Here is a 19819-nt window from a genome sequence, read left to right as displayed (position 1 = left end):
TCGGACAATCGCCAAGAGCGTCAAATTTAACAAAACAAAACGCGCGATATTCGAGAATCAATTCAATAAATATGTTAACTAATCGATTAAAAAAGATTTAAACCAATCGAGCGAATGCAACCGAAGCCGCGCGATTGCCGAAAAAGTTCGAAGAGCCGCGGATAAATCGGCGACAGATTTTTGCCGCAGTTTCGGGGGAAAATGGCGGCGCGGCATCGAGCAATTTCGGCAATTTCGGCGCGGCGCGGCGCGCGACGGCCTAACGCGGCGTGAAAATTAATTAAACGGCGGTGCCGTGGTCGCGTAGTTTTAAGAATCGTCGCGATTACTCCCCCGCGGCCGCCGCGTCCGTTGCCGTTTTTCGTCCGCGTTCCATTAATCAATCGCGGAAAAAATTGCTCGCGACGTCGATTGGAATATTCATGAACGGAAGATGAAGAGCTCGGGGAGATCGGCGCGGCGTGCCGCGGATGAAAATATTATCTTATGCAGACGTACCGTAAAGAGCCCAATCCGTTACAGGTGCCACGGACATGCCGCACTTGAAGACTCCGCGATTATCCATGGCGAGCGTCATGCCTGTCGCGTAGCCACCGTAACTCCAGCCCCATATCGCTGTCCTGGTGCGGTCGATGTATGGCAGGGTGTCTTGTAAATACCTGCAACCGGTGGTAGAATCGTTGACGCATAAAAATGATCGTCCATCAACGAGCGAGGCGCCCGGCTCGACGCGATTTCGCGCGGAATCTGCGCGCGATGCGATCTTTGGTCTCTCTTTTTTCGTCTTCGAATTGGAGAAGCGGTTTTTTTGATCACCGAAATTTCTGACTAATTACTGAAATTTTCTGACAAATTATTGAATTTTTTTGACGATATCAATGCATCGCGTTTGCAAACAGCTGTTGCATTAAACGCGATACATGATAAATAGCGATAGATGAAGATAGCAATAATTGGACGCGGATTTTCATGCGGAATAAACACTTTGCGCATCGATAGCAAGAAACAGGAAACGTACAGACGTTTATCAGGGTCTTGCATGATTTTAATGAGTCATAAATAACGCGATGGTTTGTGCTTCAATTAGTCATTTTTGTTAGAAACGCATTAACAATATTAAAAGGCTGGCTTAGTGTTCCCTGAGAAAAACGACGAGAAAATCGGTTTCTATTTTTTTTTACTGTGATGCCGCGAATTGAAAAGTCTGAAAAAATTCACGAATGATAATTACAGCAATATATCGATGCTGTAATAATGTGAATATTGTTGCTCTAGAACTTCCGCGGGAAATCTGCAATTTTCCGAACTTTTTGAGGTTCTCGATTTTTCAGAAGCAGGATTATCAATCGAAAAATCTGCAAAAATTGCGGACCGTGCGTTTGGTTACTCGAGATGTCTCAGATTTTTCTCAGATTTTTCTGAGAATTTCTGGATCTACACGGTGACCGAGATCAAGAGAACGCGTTTTCGATATTTTCGTTACAGCCTCGGATGAAAAGCTTATTCCGTTCGAAAAGGTGTCGATACGCGTTTCCGACGCGGGTGTAGCCAGCCCCCGGAAGCCCCGGTGTCTCGCAGGACGCGCTAAAAAGGTCGGAAATATGGAAAACAATTTTCGAAGCTGCGCAAAGTCGCTTCAATTGGCGTGGCTCGCAAAGAAAAGGGGCAACAAGAAACTCCGGCGAAAGTTACGCTTCTCCGAAAGTGGAAACTTCGCCCTCCAAGATGTGCACAGCCAGAATATCCTAAGAATTTCTAGCGCGAAGTTGCCGGAGTTCGAAGATCAACAACTCTACGATCATAACTTCGGTAGGATAAGAGACTTTTGTATGCCCGAATCTTCTGCCGGATAAGGAAACACGAACGAGTCGTTAGCACGGTCGGGAAACGAAGATGAAAAGCCTCTGTTCTGTCTCGGACACACTTTTTTTCCTCCGAGGAATTCGCAGAAAGATTCGGGCTGTCCGACGATCCCGTACGCAGAGTTGAAACAGCTTCAATTTTCAGTCGCGGCGCGTTGCTTCAATTTTTCAGAGCAGAGCATTTCGAGGTTTCCTGGAAACATTGGCCGACTGTTTTGCAAATTTAGCCCGAGAAACATCGTACTACCGTGGCGTGTACACTCCCCTCCAAAAGTATTAGCACACCTTCTTATTTCATATGAATTGCAATTTTTTTCAATCGGTTTGAATAATGTCTGCGTGTTTTACGACATCGTATTGCCGAAAGAACACATTAAATTAAACGTCTTTGTTACTATATTATTATTAGTTTTCCCGTTTGTTGCATGGAGGGATTCCTCAGATCATTTGGAGTAACTTTTTCCTCAGCGAAAATGCAATCCGCGGCTTCGTTCACGAGTTATTAACGAAAAACGCTGACCAATGAGAGGCGAGGTCCAGCCGGCGAGAGGCGGCAGAGCCAACGAGCGCGCGAAGCCCAGTTCCGCTGATTGGCTCGCGTCTCGCGTTCCACTTCGCACCACGCCTCGCTCCAGCCGTCTTCGCTTCGCATTGGTCACTGTTTTTCGTTAATAACTCGTGAACGAAGCAGCGGATTGCATTTTCGCAAAGGAAAAAGTTTTTTCAAATGACCTTAGGAATCCTCCTGTTCGGATTGCGAGACTTTTCGAGATATTTTTGGGACACCCTGTACGTAGAACATATATACAATATACATGAAACAGAAATAATAGACGAAACAATATTTTAATAAAGAATAAATTGCTTCTTCGACAATAAATTAGTCCGAGGAATGATTGAAAACGCGGTGCATGTATCGACGGAATGAAAATTAAGTTCTCGTGTATAAAATTAACATTAATTCCATTATATTGTTAAATATATGTAATCTACTAGTTACAGTTTCATAGAATTAAGCTCAAAATAAATCAAAGCGATCGCAGGAATATCCTACCGGTTTTTCCAATTTAATTAATTTTCTGCCAGCGACCTAATACCTTTGGAGGGCGGTGTACCAAATAATTCAGTGGACCCCGAGGCGGCCGTGTGCCTCTCCATGTTCCCGTGAAATCCATCTTCATCGTACACGACCGGCCGAACGTAAGAAACTCGGACCCGGATGCATTATGCATCCGACGGGCGAGCACTTAGGGCGGCGAACGACATTTATTTTAGTGGCCGATCCTTTAAGGACGATTTTTATGATCACCCCGGCGCGGCGAGAGGATCGCACGACACAGCGCGCCCTTTCGAATTTAAGATAGCTCTCTGTAACCTTTCCGGCGTACCTGATCCTCCCGTTTCCCGGCTTAATAGCCAGTTAGACATTTCCTCCGATGATCGTTTTTTCCCCCGGCTGCGGACGTTCTCTATATCGGTCGCTACCTCCTCGCCGCGATCGCGTCCGCACGACGCTCCGGACATATAAATGCGGCGTTCCGTGAAAACAAGCTCGCGAGAGAGGCCGGCCGGCGACTCTCTTTCGAACACTTGATATTATGTGAACGGGGATACAATGGATACGCGTGCTGCATTCGACAGAGAAACTTCTTCGTTGTTTTCCCGGCGAGAATCTCGTCGAAAAGCGGCTTAAAGGAAAACTTCGCCGCGCCGGTTGTTATATAATATTATAGCGCTCGAAGGAACTATAGCAGAGAGGTTTTTTTGACAAAAATTGGCCAACTTTGATGGATGATAACTCTGTGATAAATCATCGTACCATGATGACACTTTTTTTAAATTAAAGCTTGGAATTTCTACTTTGAGACAGTATATTTCGATTCTAAGTTTGATGGCTCTCTCATTGCTGTAACTATTTAAATGTGAAGCCATGTTTGCCATATTAAAAATTGCCATGTGTTATCATTTTGAAAATTGGCCAACTTTGACTGACGACAATTCTGCGAAGAATCATCGTAGGATGTTGACTCTTCTTTTAAATTAAAGCTTGAAACCTCTACTTTGAGATAGTATTTTTCGATTCTAGGTTCGACGGCATCTTCGGTACTGTAACCATTTAAATGTGAAGCCATATTCGTCATATTACTCAATATTATGTTGAAAATTGGCCAACTTTGACTGACGATAATTCTGCGAAAAATCATCATAGGGTGTTGACTATTTTTTTAAATTAAAGCTTGAAACCTCTACTTTGGGATGCTGTTTCTCGATTCTAAGTTTGATGCATCCTCGCCACTATAACGTATGAAACATATGGCCATGTTCGTCATATGAACATATCGAAGTTCGAAGAAATGCACCGACTTCGTAAAATTTTCTTCGGGGATGCCGTTCACAGAAAAATGAAGCCTGATCCTTCCTCTTTAATTTAAAAAAATACGAACGTAGTTGCGATTTTTTTTCGCCAAGTTACAGCACGTTCAAGTAACCCTTGCGTTTTTGTCTTGTACCACCGACATTGGCGTTATCGGATGTGTAGCACAGGAATGCTACCGATCGGATTTTGTACACGGTGTGTGTTTGCTCGTATGCGTATGTGAGCGTGTGGAAATTTCAGTAGCGTCTGTTTCCTCAGCGTTGCTCTATTATTGCTTGCGGCCAATCTCACATGTTAATGCAAGCTCTGATTTCAAACTAACTGCTGTAAAGTATACAAACTTCTTATTATTTTGAAGTTGAATATTGGACTGCTGAAGGCATTGTTTCATCTAGTGAAGAAGAATTTCGTTCTATAAACGACGATTTATAATAGATTTATTTTTAACTAAATTTAAGTTGATTTAAATCAATTTGATTCAATTGAATTCGAATTAATTCAATTGAATTCGAATTAATTCAATTGAATTCAATCGAATTCAACTTAATTCAAACTGAATTCAATAGAATTCAACTTAATTCAAACTGAATTCGAATTAATTCAATTGAATTCAATGGAATTAAATTTAATTCAACTTAATTCAATTGAATTCAGTAGAATTCTACTTAATTCAATTGAATTCAGTAGAATTCTACTTAATTCAAACTGAATTCAATAGAATTCAACTTATATATATAATTCAACTGAGAATTCGAATTAATTCGATTGAATTCAATAGAATTCAATTTCATTCAACTTAATTCAATTTAATTCAATTCACACACAATTTAATATAAATTTATTTTATTATTGTTCAATCAATATGAATACATATCTGTTGTTAAAAGAACCTTATATTGAGCAATTGCTAACGAACGTGATGCATACGAAACAATAAGTATATCGATCTGTCACGTGACACAGCGTTTTGTCCAGTCAGTATTCGGAATCGCGTCACCATAACGCACGAAGCAATTGAATCCAGTGATTTCACGATGTCGGCTCACCATCAACGTCCGCCCAACGACTTGTTGTTATAACCCGGACCGTGGAGTACCAACTTCCGGGACAGTATCGTACCTTTCTACAGCAAACAATTGATTACTCATCCGGACTGCCGGCAACACCTCGGGCACTAATTACGTATTCTCAACCAAACAAGTTCCCGGAATCCACTCGACCGTGGAGGAGCCTCAAATTCCAAATTCCGCGAAGCAATAGGACGCGGGCAACGGTTTTCCGAAAGTGGATCGCGTAGAATCGAAGGAATAACGAAACGTCCGGGACGGTTGCCGTTGTTCTTCGTGTGCCGTAAAACGTTCGATCTCTTCTCTGGAAGAATGTTTCTCGAAAAACTGATGACGATAAGTTTTTCGTCGAAATCGGCACGCGCTACTTTCTAACTGGACTAAGCGTTTTTCTCTGCGAGTCGAGTGCGGGGAAAATACTGTTGTATCATTATTAACAAAATTGAATTAATTGTTTGTTGAAGTTATGTACTTAAACAAGGAGCTAATTCAATTTACAACAGTATATTATATTATTTTTATTCTATTATATTTGAAAAAAAAAATTGAATGAACTTAATTGAATTAATACAACAGTGTATTTATAGTATTACATTATTATTATTATTATGTTATGTTTGTTAAAATATTGAATTAACCCCTTGTTAAAATTATATATTTAAACAAGAAGTTAATACAATTTTTTAACAACGATACAACAATATTTGTATATTATTATATTATATTATTAAAAAATTGAATTAACTTCTTGCTTAGATAAGTAATTTTAACAAAAAGTTAATTCAATTTTTTAACAACAATACAACAATATTTTTATATCATTATATTATATTATATTATTAAAAAATTGAATTAACTTCTTGCTCAGATAAATAATTTCAACAAGAAGTTAATTCAATTTTTTAATAATAATAAAATAGTACAAATATGTACACGTGTATTTAAAGTAGACGTGAAATCCCAGCGTTCGAGCAACTGAAACAACCGGTGAAGAAGTCGCGTCCGAACGAATCGCGAGGCTTCTGAGAATTACGTGGAACGGGTCTTTATCTGGTCGACGCTCTGACAGCGGCTTATCTTCGACGAGTTATCGATCCCGTTCGGGTATCTCGATGCAGAATCGGAGGCGAAACGGTGGACGGAAGAACGCCGACGAAGGCGGCGCGTTTCGAACGATATAACTTGCTAGCCTCCCCTCCTCTGCTCCCGCCGACCCTTCTATCCGGCTCTCTGCCATCCCCTGAATAGCATCCAGGCGTCGGTGGAGGCTGCCGGCCAGCCCTGTATCCACGTTGCAATGTTTTGCTGGCGCGTCGCACCACCGCCGCGTCCGGCCACGAAAAACCGAGTCGCGAAATTGGAAGCCGGCCAAGCGATTGCGGAATCGGCCAGCTCCCTTTAACCTTTGCCCTATCGCGCGCGGACTAGCCGGCCCTGCGCGTCCCTGTCGCCGTTTCTCACCCACTTCTCCGCCTCGTTTCGGAGGAACCGCGCTCAACCTGATTTTTCACCGGCTTCCTTTTCGCCTTTTTTCTGTGCCATTTCGCGCTCTCTCTCTCTTTCGTGCTCTGTGATTCTCGCGCTCTGTCTCTCGCGCTCTGTGACTCTCGCGCTCTATGTCTCTCGCGCTCTCTCTCTCGCGCTCTCTCTTGCGCTCTCTGTCTCTCGTTCTCTCTCCCTGTCTCTCTCTCTCGCGCGCGCTCTGTGACTCTCGCGCTCTCTCTTTCTGTCTCTCTCGCGCTCTGTGACTCTCGCGCTCTGTGTCTCTCGTTCTCTCTCTCTCTCTCTCTCTCTCTCGCGCGCGCTCTGTGACTCTCGCGCTCTCTCTTTCTGTCTCTCTCGCGCTCTGTGACTCTCGCGCTCTGTGTCTCTCGCGCTCTCTCTCTCGCTCTTTGTGACTCTCGCGCTCTCTCTCTTTCTCTCTCGCGCTCTGTGACTCTCGCGCTCTCTCTCGCGCTCTGTGACTCTCGCTCTCTCTCTCTCTCTCTGTCTTTCGCGATTTTTATTATATTATATTTATCACATTTATTATATTTATTACATTTTATTTGACAACGAAGCAAGAGAGCGCGAGCCTCGACATTTTTAATTCGAGTTCGCGATGCACCTCGAACAATTAGAAAATAAAATAACACGTCATTCGAAACGGTATCGAGCGAACAGAGAGTAGCAGTGCTCGAAAGAACAACGGCAGCAGGCCGGAGCAGGCACTCGAGCACGCACCAGCCTACGAGACACAGGTGCTTGCCAGGTAACTGAATTACGAGGTCGCTTTGAGCGAGACTCGATCAAGCCACTCGGCTCGGCGCGCGGTTCTCGAAATATCGGACAGAAGGCGGACGGACCTCTTCCGTTTATGAATCCGAAAGGCTTTTCTCGGAGGGCCATCGACGCCACTCGGGGGGACATCATTCCCATCGGTGGATCGGGAGATTGATAGCGAATAGAAATGCCGGTGCTGCTTCATGGGGGGAGGGGTGGTGGAAGAAGGGTACACAGGGAGCGGGCTGAGTGCTCGGATAGAGAGAGAGAGAGAGAGAGAGAGAGAGAGAGAGAGAGAAAGAGAGAGAGAGAGAGAAAGAGAGCAAGAGAGAAAAAGAAAGATAGAGACAAAGAGAGCAAGAGAGAGAGAGAAAGATAGAGAAAAAGAGAGCAAGAGAGAAAGAGAAAGATAGTGAAAAAGAGAGCAAGAGAGAGAGAGAGAAAGATAGAAAAAGATAGAGAAAGAAAGAGAGAGCAAGAGAGAGATAGAGAGAGTGAGAAAGATAGAGAAAGACAGAGAGAGCAAGAGAGACAGAGCAAAAAAAGAGAGCAAGAGAGAGAGAGAGAGAGATTGAGAAAGATAGAGCAAGCAGAAGAGAGAAAGCGATGTATATATATATATATCGCTTTCTCTAATATATATAATATATTATATAAAAAGTAAAATATAAATATAAATAAATATAAAGAGAAATAAAGAGAGGAAAAGGAAGAATATTGCAATGTTAGCAATAACACAGAAACTAACTTATTGTACAAGCGATTTCAAATAATAAATTACTTCGTTACTATAACATTGTTCCACTTAGATAATAACTAGACTGCGGATCTGTATGCAAAATGGCAAATTTCTGCAACAATTGCAAGACAGATGCGAGCCAATTATAATTTTCTTCCTTTCTTTCTTTAATAACGTTATTAAACTGAAATTATTATAACAACATTCTTTCTCTGCATCTTTTACTCTTCTCATCGTATTCAATTTCGTTCACCAATTTCTATCATAAATGCATAAAATGGGCAGCCTAACTAACAACTTAGAAATTCTTCAAATAATAAAACAATAAAATAATTTCTTATTTGTAACCGCTTGCCTTCCAAATAAATTATTTTGCCTTCCAAATAACGCAGTAACGCCGCGAAATCGATCATTTCGAACAGTTGCTTTTCATCATCATTTTCAAATAAAATTTGCCCAGGTCTGCGGTAGGGGTTGTAAAAAATCGCCACTCATTTCTCCGAGTTTAATATCCTCCTCCCTCGGGCTCGTATATCGGCACGGTATCTCGCAGGCGTCTTCGGCTGGTTCCACCCCCGCTTTTTGCGGGTCGTTGTTCCGTCATCAAGCGGGCGATGTAGCCGATCCACCCCTGCGATCGTTTCATCGTCGAATAACCTATTCCCGCGCGACCGAAAGATAAATTCGCTCTTTTTTCTTCCGTCGACGGTTTTCAGGATCCGTTCGCGGGGGGGGGGGGGGGACGAGATGACCCTACAGGGATGAATACAACAGTGTCACCGAACCATGATGGATTTAAACCGCTTCCTGGTCCACCCCGCGGTTGTCTCCATTAGGGGTTGCAAGTTTACTCGGCTTTATCAATTATCGGTAAGTCAGAAAACTTCTGACTGATGTTCGCCGGTTCAGCGGTGTTTTGCACTATTAAAAAGTTATCGATATTGAAAGCAGACGCTTGCAAATATTAATAATAAAATGTGATGAAACGAAACAATTCTAAAAAAACGACGAGATAATCGATTTCTATTTTTTTTTGCTGTGACTGCGCGAATTGAAAAATCTGAAAAAATTCACGAACGATAATTACAACAATATATCGATACTGTAAAAATATGAATATCGTCGCTCTACAACTACCATGGGAAATCTGCGTTTTCTCGAATTTTTCGGGGTTTTCCATTTTTTGCAAACAGAATTTTTAATCGAAAAATCTGAAAAAATTCACGAACGATAGTCGCAACAATACATCGATACCGTAAAAATATGAATATCGTCGCTCCAGAACTTCCACGTGAAATCAGCATTTTTTCGATTTTTTCGAAGTTTTTGATTTTTCGCGAGCAGAATTTTCAATTTAAAAATCTGACAAAAATGTCGGAGCGTGTACTTAAGTTTTCTACGCGTCTCAGATTTTTCTCAGAACTTTTGAACACCGCTAACTAGCCTAAAACGTGATTGCTCCATCTCACTCCATAAAACTACCCCCTCGATCATGAGACTACAGGGTTGAAAGAACCGATAATGGCTAGAAAAAAAACGAAGGAAATCTTGTCGATTTAGCGGTATCGCGATCCGTTGTTAGTCTCCGTGGTCTCCTCGACCCGAGCGCGACGAGTATCGTCGACGGAATTCCGCGCTTGTTTTTTTTATTCCCCGTCCTCCACCCCCTCTCGGTTTCGGCGCTGTTCGTTTCGGAGCGCGTCGAAACATTCGGCCGGAAAACAAAAAGCGTCGGGAACGAGGAAAAACACCGCGGCCGGGGCGCGCGGAGTGTTTACCCGGAGCAAAGTGTGGAGTAAACGTGACAGGATGGAGGGCCCGAAAGGGGGCGGAAAAAAAAGGAGCGTAACAATACGGGTAGCGAGAAGAGAGTGGAGCGGTAAGAAGTCAAACGAAGTGGTGAGAGCGGAAAAAAAACCTAGCCGGCTAATGAGCGGACTCCGGAGAGGCGGGGGAGGAAAGAACCTGGTAAACCCGGGGCAAAGTGAGCATGAAAAATGAAAACGAGACGGTGGACGGCGGTTTTGCGGGGATCTTGTCGAATTAGGGATTGGAGGACGCTTCACTCGGGGCACGAAGTACACCGAACGTTGTCCAGGAAGAATTGAGAGGACGGCTTATCGTCTAGCATAAAAAAAACATCGCAATCTTAACGTGAAACTGATCTAAACAATCGAATGGGTCAGAATCAGAGTAAGTCCCATTTTTGAAAATTTTCAGTCGCGTCTTAACATGTAATCTATACATGTGAAAATGTGACAAAAAAGAATAAAAAGAAACTAGTGAAATAAATTATGAAGATTAATATAAAATTATATAGAGTCAAGTGAACCTAATTCTAAATTATCTCAACAATAAATTAGGCCAGTAAATAATACACATGTTATTATTGCTATTTATTACTATTTGCTTATTAGTATTTATTGCTTATTACTGTTTACTTATTATTATTTATTGCTTATTATTATTACCTATTATTATTACTCATTGTTTCTCACAGTGAGGAAAATGTGACTTGCTCCACCGTCCTTCTAACTCATTCAATTATTTTCGTAAGTTCTTTACAATTGCAGAAATAATGTGACATAAATAATATTTAACTTAACTTTTTTAACTTCGTCGAATAAAAAATAAAATAACGAAGAAAGCTTAACAGAAATTAGTTTAAGCTCTTGTCTACTAACCTAGGATTTCTTTTATAGTTGTATACATTGATTAGGGCTTCCAATAATTTGTACAATAATTTTGGGGCACCCTGTATAATACCATTACCCAAAGAATCGCGTCGTTGATGATCTCGCTGTCGATGCAACGACAAGCCCGAAATAGAAACAAGAGAAAAAGAAAAAGCAAAAGAAAAAGAAAAAGAAAAAGAAAAAGAAAAAGAAACGAAAAGAAAAGATTGCAGTTCGCCTGTATGATCTTGCATCAGGGCTCCTAATCTTTATCTCCATTTGAGCCTGGAGTCGGGAATGCCGCGATAACGGAAGAGTCTCTTATCCATCGAAGAGTATCGGTCGAAAGGTCCGCAATCAAGCGGTCCCCGCGAAATAGCATAATAAATGGCGGCCGTTTAGGCGGGTTACGTGACCGCACTTGAAAATCTTGCGGATATAACGGTCGATTCCTGCTCGAGAGAGAGAGAGAGAGAGAGAGAGAGAGACATGCATACACTCATAGAGAGACAGAGAGAAAGACAGAGAGAGACAGAGAGAGACATAGAGAAAAACAGACAGAAAGACAGAAAGACAGGGAGAGACAGAGAGACAGAAAGACAAGGAAAGACAGAGAGACAGAAAGACAGAGAGAAAGACAGAAAGACAGGGAGAGACAAAGAGACAGAAAGACAGGGAGAGACAGAAAGACGGGGAGAGACAGAGAGACAGAAAAACGGGGAAAGACAGATAGAGTCAGAGAGAGTCAGAGAGAATCAAAGAGAGTCAGACTGAGTCAGAGAGAGTCAGAGAGAGAGTCAGAGAGAGAGAGAGAGAGAGAGTCAGACAGAGTCAGAGAGAGTCAGAGAGAGTCAGAGAGAGTCAGACAGAGTCAAAGAGAGTCAGATAGAGTCCGACAGAGTCAGAGAGAGACAGAGAGACTGGCAACGGGTCCACGTCCCATCAGCGGAAAACTGCAGCAAGCAGTGTTTCACGGTGCATTCGATTCCTTCCACTCCTCGACGATACGTGATTTCCGATCGGAGTCGAGCCGAGCCGAGTAGGCGAAGGCAAGAGAGAGATTTCGCGCTCCTTTCGTTCCAATCTTTCCCGGGCTATTGTCTCTCGTATCTCGCGTGTCCGATAATAATGCTACCGCGGCGAACGGAGCCGGCCAAGCACAAGGTTGCCCATAGAAATTGTAATGGCCGCCCAAGAGAGAGAGAGAGAGAGAGAGAGAGAGAGAGAGAGAGAGAGAGAGAGAGAGAGAAAAGAGTGAAAGAGAAAGAGAGAGAGAGAGAGAGAGAGAAAAAGAGTGAAAGAGAAAGAGAGAGAGAGTTGGCCGGTTCCTTTTTTCACGAAATTTATTTAGCTCGTAAATCGGCCCACCGGTCCTCCCCGCGCGAATTCTACTTCGCCGGCGACCGGCCGCAGCCCGTTTCCACTCGCGCATCGATTTTCAGATAGAATTTCATTTTTCCCCGAGATGTGCTTGCTATCGCCTCTTCAACCCCGTCCGCCCCCTCCGCCGAGCCATTGTCTTCGATTGCGGCTCTTAACGGCTCGGTTCTGCATGTCGATCGATCACCGAGATATCTCGATTGACTCCGGTTTCATTGTGTCGCCGCACCACCGTGAACACCCCTTCGACCGAGGAAATTATTATGACGAATCCTTCGACGCGCGAGTTTCCCTCGGCTGATATCAATAGCTTCTTGTTGACCGACTCTCGCGACCGGCATTGTTCGAAACATTTTTCTATTTATCGCTGGAACTAAATTTTCTATTTATCGAGCCCTAAACGTCGCTAATGTACACTGTAAAATATATAATAATGTGTACCGTACAGTAATGTGTACTGTAATTGTATACTATAATGTATACTGTATACTCTAATAACTTATGTAATAATGTTTACAAGGTGTCCCGAAAATGTCTCGCAATCCGAAAGTAGGGGATTCCTGAGGTCATTCGAAGTAACTTTTTCCTTAGCGAGAATGCAATCCGCGGCTTCGTTTACGAGTTATCAACGAAAAACAGTGACCGATCAGAGGCGAGATCATTTGGCGCGAGACGGCCGAGCCAATGAGCGGAACTGGGCTCCGTGCACTCGTTGGCTGGGCCGCCGCGCGCCAGCCGATCTCGCCTCTTATTGGTCAGTGTTCTTACATTAATAACTCGTAAACGAAGCCTCGGAGAACATTTTCGCAAAGGAGAAAGTTGCTTCGAATGACCTCAGGAACCTCCGATTTCCGGATTACGAGACATTTTTGGGACAACCTGTATAACAATGTATACTGTAATAATGACATGCCGTCGAATATCACGAATTACTCCACGATTACGTAAAATCTGGCATTTCGGAGACCGTACGGACATGGATCGGACTTTTAGGAAACGAGATTGACCACTCCCGAATTACCCGTCGCGACGCCGGACCGTCGAAACGACGTCTTCGAAACCCTTGCGAGTTCGGAACCCTCGAAATGTGTGCGGGGTAACACTGTGTTGGTTTGCCTCGCCCTTAATTAACGCTGTTTCGGGACGCAGCATGGGACACCTCCGAGCTGCGAACGAATTGAAATCGATGCCACTCGAAAATAATCGAGCCGTCGTTTTCGTTGACGAACGGCGTCCTCTCGATCTCCTGGTGCGTCCGAGAGTGGACAAATTTCGATCTGCGTCCCCGGGGCCTGCGCTCCCCGTTTCGTCCAACAGAGAGTCAATCGGAGAGAGAGAGAGAGAAAAATAGATAGAGAGAAATATATATATATATATATATATATATATATATATATAGAGAGAGAGAGAGAGAGAGAAATAGATAGAGAGAAATATATAGACAGAGATAGAGAGAACGAGAGAGAGAGAGAGAGAGAGAGAAATAGATAGAGATAAATATATAGACAGAGATGGAGAGAACGAGAGAGAGAGAGAGAGAGAGAGAGAGAGAGAGAAATAGATAGAGAGAAATATATAGACAGAGATAGAGAGAGAGAGAGAGTGGGGGGAGAGAGAGGGAGAGAGAAATAGATAGAGAGAAATATATAGACAGAGATAGAGAGAACGAGAGAGAGAGAGAGAAAAATAGATAGAGAGAAATATATAGACAGAGCGAGAGAGAGAGAGAAAAATAGATAGAGAGAAATATATAGACAGAGATGGAGAGAACGAGAGAGAGAGAGAGAGAGAGAGAAAAATAGATAGAGAGAAATATATAGACAGAGATTGAGAAAGCGAGAGAGAGAGAGGGAGGTAGAAAAAGATAGAGAAAGAATAACGCGAAAACGAGCTCTCTTTCTCGCGGCAAAAAAAAATCCTTCCGCCACCGATTTATCCAGCGTAATTGCATTTTTCTTCCGCCCGGGGACTGGTTTTATTAGAAATAATTGAGTCCGACCAAGGCTTGGCTCGGCCGACTGTTTTTGGTGTCGCTTTGCGGCTCTCTGTTTAATTAACTTCGACGTCGCGTTGTCGGCGACCGGGACCGGTTTAGATCAAAGGGAAGGCGGCCTTGATATCACGGCTACCAGGGAATTGTACCGTCGGTAACACGGTCGGATAATACACGGAAAACCCGGATTACAAGTCCTTCCCCTAAGCGGGACACCTTTTTTTTCTACCGACCCGATTTTCCTTCTCTGTCTTTGCTTTTCGGCGAACGCTGTTCCCTCTGCACCGACCCCTCCACGTTAACACTTGGACCATCGAGCCGGCAACAATCTCGAACGTTCCGTGAAAAAGCAGAGCGATTTGCTTCAAAGACTGCGACTGTTATCACTAGACTGCGGATTTTATGCATTTGTCGGAAATATCAGTGGATCGAAGTATAAAACGGTGAGAACGTTGAAAGAATTTTCAAGGATTAATTTTCAAGAATCAATTAATTTTCAACTGATTAAAATTCGCGTGAAATTAATTTCACATTATTTTCAACTGATTAAAATTCGTGTGAAATTAATTTCACATTATTTTCAACTGATTGAAATTTATGCGACGCACTGTACATGTTATTCTGTCTTTTAAGATCGAAATAAAATTCGAATCTCTTGTCGTCGATATTAAATAGTAAATTTAGGCACACCACAAGCATCGATTTTCTTTCCCCTTCGAAGAAATTATCGCATGCGGAAAAGATGGCACGTCAAGGGGTTGATAAAAGGGTTGCTCGTTCATCGACCAAGAATACTTTTGTTTAAAATACGGTCGCGTCAAATTACCGGTTTCTCATTTCGCAGTTTGCAGAAATTTTGAAGTTCGTTCCGCGAACTTTTTACTGATAAATTACGTTATTGGAAGAAAGTTTTACAATGGGAACTTCGCAAGATCGATGCGAATTTGATGTTCCCGCTTTTACGAGGTAATTACACCGGTACACTGTTGACTTTCACGCCATTTTTCTAACGAATTTCAAATTTTCCTTGCGCTGAGAAGCCTCCTTTGTGACACACCGTTATGTTTTACACTGTCTTATAAAACGTATTATAAAATATATTATAAATTATATTATCTTATTATATTATTTATTAAATTATATTATATTATTATATAATAATTATTATTAGTTTATTAAATTATTATATTATATTATTATATTATTATAAATTATATATATATATATATATATATATATATATATATATATATATATATATATATATATTATAACATGTATTATAAAATATCTTTTATAATATATTATAAAACACATTATAAAATATATTATAGAATATCTTGTAAAATATATTATAACATATAGTATAAAATATCAGCACAATAATAATGTTACAACAAATATTCAAAAAACGAGTAATTATTAACCAATTCTTGAATATTAAAATTAAAAGAAATATTCTTCTTCCTTCAATTAATTTCACACACAGCAGATTGAAGGTAATACTTTAACACTCGGTTCTATTAATTCTTCCAGAGTATCCGAAATTACACAGCTGTACAATGTTGCAGTGCAACAGAAATGCATCAAATCCGCAGTCGAATTATGAAAGTTTGTTCGTGACGAAACTTTTAGCGCAACAAGCAAGCACCGGGACGAGTCAGCACGCACATTCGTCAACAACTAACTCGGCGAACAATAACTCCCAAACGACCCGGCATTCGATCACGATACCCTAATCCATCTTCGGTACCCCCACGGGCCCACCCCTCCAATTAAACTTCCCGATGCCTCGTCCGATAGACAACGATATGCGCCGAAGAAGCGGCGAAAAAGCAAGCCTTGCTCGCCCCGTCCGCTTCGGACGGGAACGGGACCGCGACGCGTGCAAAATTAACGACGCAGAAACGACAGACAGCGTCGCTTCTTCTTTTTCCTCGCTCTTTCTTTCCTTCCTCCCTATTTCGCCGTTTCCCGGAGCATGCGGCCCCGCGTCCCCCGCATCCTCGAGATTCAAATGTCCCGGCTTTCGACGCCCATTCCTCCGCAGACCGTCCCCCTCCGCTTTATTCCAGCCGGCGTCACACCGTGCCGGCTACAAAATATTCTCAGAGTTCGGGAAATGATTTATAGTGCGGCCCGCGGCATCCAACAAACGCGTCGAGTTTCCTAAACAATTTTTCTCGCAAATCGAGTCGGACTCGACGGAGGACTCCTAGGACGCCTATTCTTCGAGATACGGCGCGTTCCGGGCGCGATAACTCGGGAGCAAAAAATCGCGCATGAATTTTCGAACGGTCGTCGAACAGAGGAGACTTCCCGCTTCAATCTCGTCGCGGAGCGAAGCCCGGAAAAAAATTCATTAAACCCCGCGCGGACGCGCGAAGTTAGTGAATATCTGCGAAACGAAAGCGGCTTCGCATTTTCGTCTCGCGTAAGAATAACCTCGAGTAAAAAAGCGTCGCGAAATTTCGACATCAGCGTCGAGAAGCCGAGACTTTGCTCTTTCGAACGAGCTACGATTCGTTCGGGTACGATTTTTTCACGACCGAGTTACGGCGGTTCGAGCATCGGCGGTTTTTCGAAGAAAAATTCGTCGAGGCCCGCGAACGAGCGGTTGCCGAGTCGCGGCACGGAGCTCGTTTCTTGAAATTCCCCGGGCAACTTTACGGTGAATCTAATTATAGGGAGAGCCGTCCTCTTTCTGCCGGTCGGGTCGGGATGGCTGACTTATCGGACGAACGACGCGGTAATCCACTAATACGGCTAACAAACTCGCCGCGTCCGACCCCTGTTTCCGTCGTCGGACGAATACGCGCGGCCCTTTAAATGAACTTCTTTCCCGTGAATCTTCCCAGCCAGCCAGCCAGCGAGCCTGGTTTCTTCGTTATCGGCTAAGAAGCCGGGTTAGAATGACTTTCGCGTCCCTCTGAATTTATAGACCGAGAACCTGGACAGGTTCAGGCGTCCCCCGGCTCTCCCGGCGCCCTGCCCCGGCAAGTCCCACCCCGTCGCCTCGTATTTTCCCTCGGTGTCACCCGGGAGAGACGCCTTGGAACGGGTTAAGTAATCGACGCGGGAAGCTTAGCGACGAGGAGCCGTGCTCTCTCTCGTTCCTCAGCAGGGAAAACCGGGCGTCGCGGAGACGAGAATTTGTTTGGAACTTCCTCGATCTTTGCCCAGGAAGTTTTATATTTTATAACGGACCGTCGGTTCGTTAACCGTGCGCCGATGTTTAGGCAAGTTCGCCGATCACGTTAGTCGCGACGGCGAACGCGAGAGACGATCTCCTCTCGACGATCGCTCGACGAAGACGCGATTTTACGAGCATCCGATTCGTTTCTTTGCTCCGGCGAATTGACGCGTCCTTCAGATTTATCGGCGAAACAGGAATAACGATGATTTTAATGGAGGAATAGTTTCATTCGTTGTTTGCGAATAAAGTTGTAGTTATTGGGGGCGGGGGGTTTGTTCGGATACGATTTTTTAATCGAAGGAGCTAAACGACGAATGTAAAAACGACGATAAATAAAAACGAATAAAAGTAGTGGCTGTGAATAACGATTTTATCGCGATAGAAAGATATTTGTTACTTTCGAACAACGTTATAAATGTACGATAGAATAAAAGGATAAAATTTTATTCGAATGCCGACCAACTCTGTCCGTTGCGTTGGCAAGCGCGAGTTATTGAGTTGTTTCGATTGAAAGTCTCGTTCTATGACGGTGTATAGCGATGGAAGGTTGCGGGTGTTGAAGTCGGATTGTTCTAGGGATCGAGTAGGTTATGAAAAAGTGGTGGAAATTCGAGAAAGATGTGGACAGTGATTAATAACAGACAATAGTGTTGAAAAATACAACCTTTTTCCTCCTCGTTGTATAAGATCTTGTTTTAGAATGATTTATACTAAAGGAAGGTTGCGGGTGTTGAAGTCAGATTGATCTAGAGATCGAGTAGATCGTATAAAAATTTATGAAAATCGAGGAGAACGTGAGGAGTAATTGTAACAGTCCGCCATGTTGGAGAATATAACATCTTCTGTCCTCGTCGTACAAGATCTCGTTTTCGAATGATTTATACTAGAGAAATGTTGCGGGTGTTGAAGTCAGATTGATTTAGAGATCGAGTAGATCATATAAAAATTTATGAAAATCGAGAAGAACGTGAGGAGTAATTGTAACAGTCTGCCATGTTGGAAAATATAACATCTTCTGTCCTCGTCGTAGAAGATCTCGTTTTCGAATGATTTATACTAGAGAAATGTTGCGGGTGTTGAAGTCAGATTGATCTAGAGATCGAGTAGATCGTATAAAAGCAACAGAAAGTCGCGTAAAACCCGAGGAGTAGACTGCCATGTTGGAAAATATATCCTCTTTCCTTCTCGTCTTAAAAGAATCTCGTTTTCGAATGATTTGTACTAGAGAAATGTTGCGGGTGTTGAAGTCAGATTGATCTAGAGATCAAATAGATCGTATAAAAGTAGCAGAAAGTCGCGTAGAACCTGAGGAGTAATCGCAACAGTCCGGCATGTTGGAAAATGTATCCCCTTTCCTCCGCGTCTTAGAAAAATCTCGTCACCGAATGATTTATACGAAATAAATGTTGCGGGTGTTGAAGTTAAATTAATCTACGGATCAAATAGACGATGTAAAAGTTGCAGAAACTCGAAGGAAAATAATATACCGTTAACAAATGAAGCCGACTCGCGTTTCCGAATGATTTCCATCGAGGAACATCCTAGTCGCGGAAGACACCGTTCCCGATCGCAAAGCATGAATTATATAAATCTAGGAAACGGTATAGAAAGGTGAAAAATGGCTGCGAGGCCGTTACAAATCGAGTTCTGTCGACGTCCATCACGTGCTCGGCTTTCGGCCATGCTGGCTACCATATCTCTTTCCGCGTGTCGATCGGAATCTCTTTCTCGAACGCATTACAATAAACGAAATAAATATCGCTGGCCGAAGTCGGGGTCGCTCTATCGAATAAATTGCAGAGAAGTTAAAAGAGTGAGAGAGAGAGAGAGAAAGAGAGAAAGAGAGAGAAAGAGAGAGAGAGAGAATCTGCGAAGATTAACTAGTTGCGCGGAGGGTTATAAATTGCGTTGTCTCGACGTCGATCTCGCGAATCGGATCGGATATCGTCGGAGATCTCGCGACTCGCGTAAATATAAATCCGCGACGTCGGGCTCATTCGTTGACGTACGGCCATTAAAAATGCATAGGGGCTAACAAGGGAGGCGGGACGCGTCTTTTTTGCATTTAAAGCAACCGTCGCCGGCGACATTCGATAAATTGCGGGCCGGTACACATTTTATATGTAAATAGGTTCAGCGAAGGAATTAGGAGCGGGTGTCGCGATCAAAAAACGAGGGAGCCGCGCCGAGCCGGGCCGAGCGCCGCCCGGGGATAACACAATGAAACTATAACGTTCTGATCTATTTGCATTTTAATCGGCGAACTAC

At 43.1% G+C, this 19819-nt stretch overlaps 1 protein-coding gene across 4 annotated transcripts in view; it reads right to left on the bottom strand.

Annotated features, from left to right (window-relative positions):
- Positions 1-19819, bottom strand: part of LOC117221967 (venom dipeptidyl peptidase 4) — a 440681-nt gene that overhangs the window by 11001 nt on the left and 409861 nt on the right. For all 4 annotated transcript variants that reach the window (XM_033473358.2, XM_033473359.2, XM_033473357.2 and 1 more), the window contains one exon: positions 499-659. In XM_033473358.2, the coding sequence (XP_033329249.1) occupies positions 499-659 (161 nt within the window). The remainder of the gene's footprint in view (positions 1-498; positions 660-19819) is intronic.

This window comes from Megalopta genalis, chromosome 3, assembly GCF_051020955.1.
Source record: "Megalopta genalis isolate 19385.01 chromosome 3, iyMegGena1_principal, whole genome shotgun sequence".
NCBI classification, from domain to species: domain Eukaryota; kingdom Metazoa; phylum Arthropoda; class Insecta; order Hymenoptera; family Halictidae; genus Megalopta; species Megalopta genalis.
This window is presented reverse-complemented; position numbering and strand designations above follow the sequence as displayed.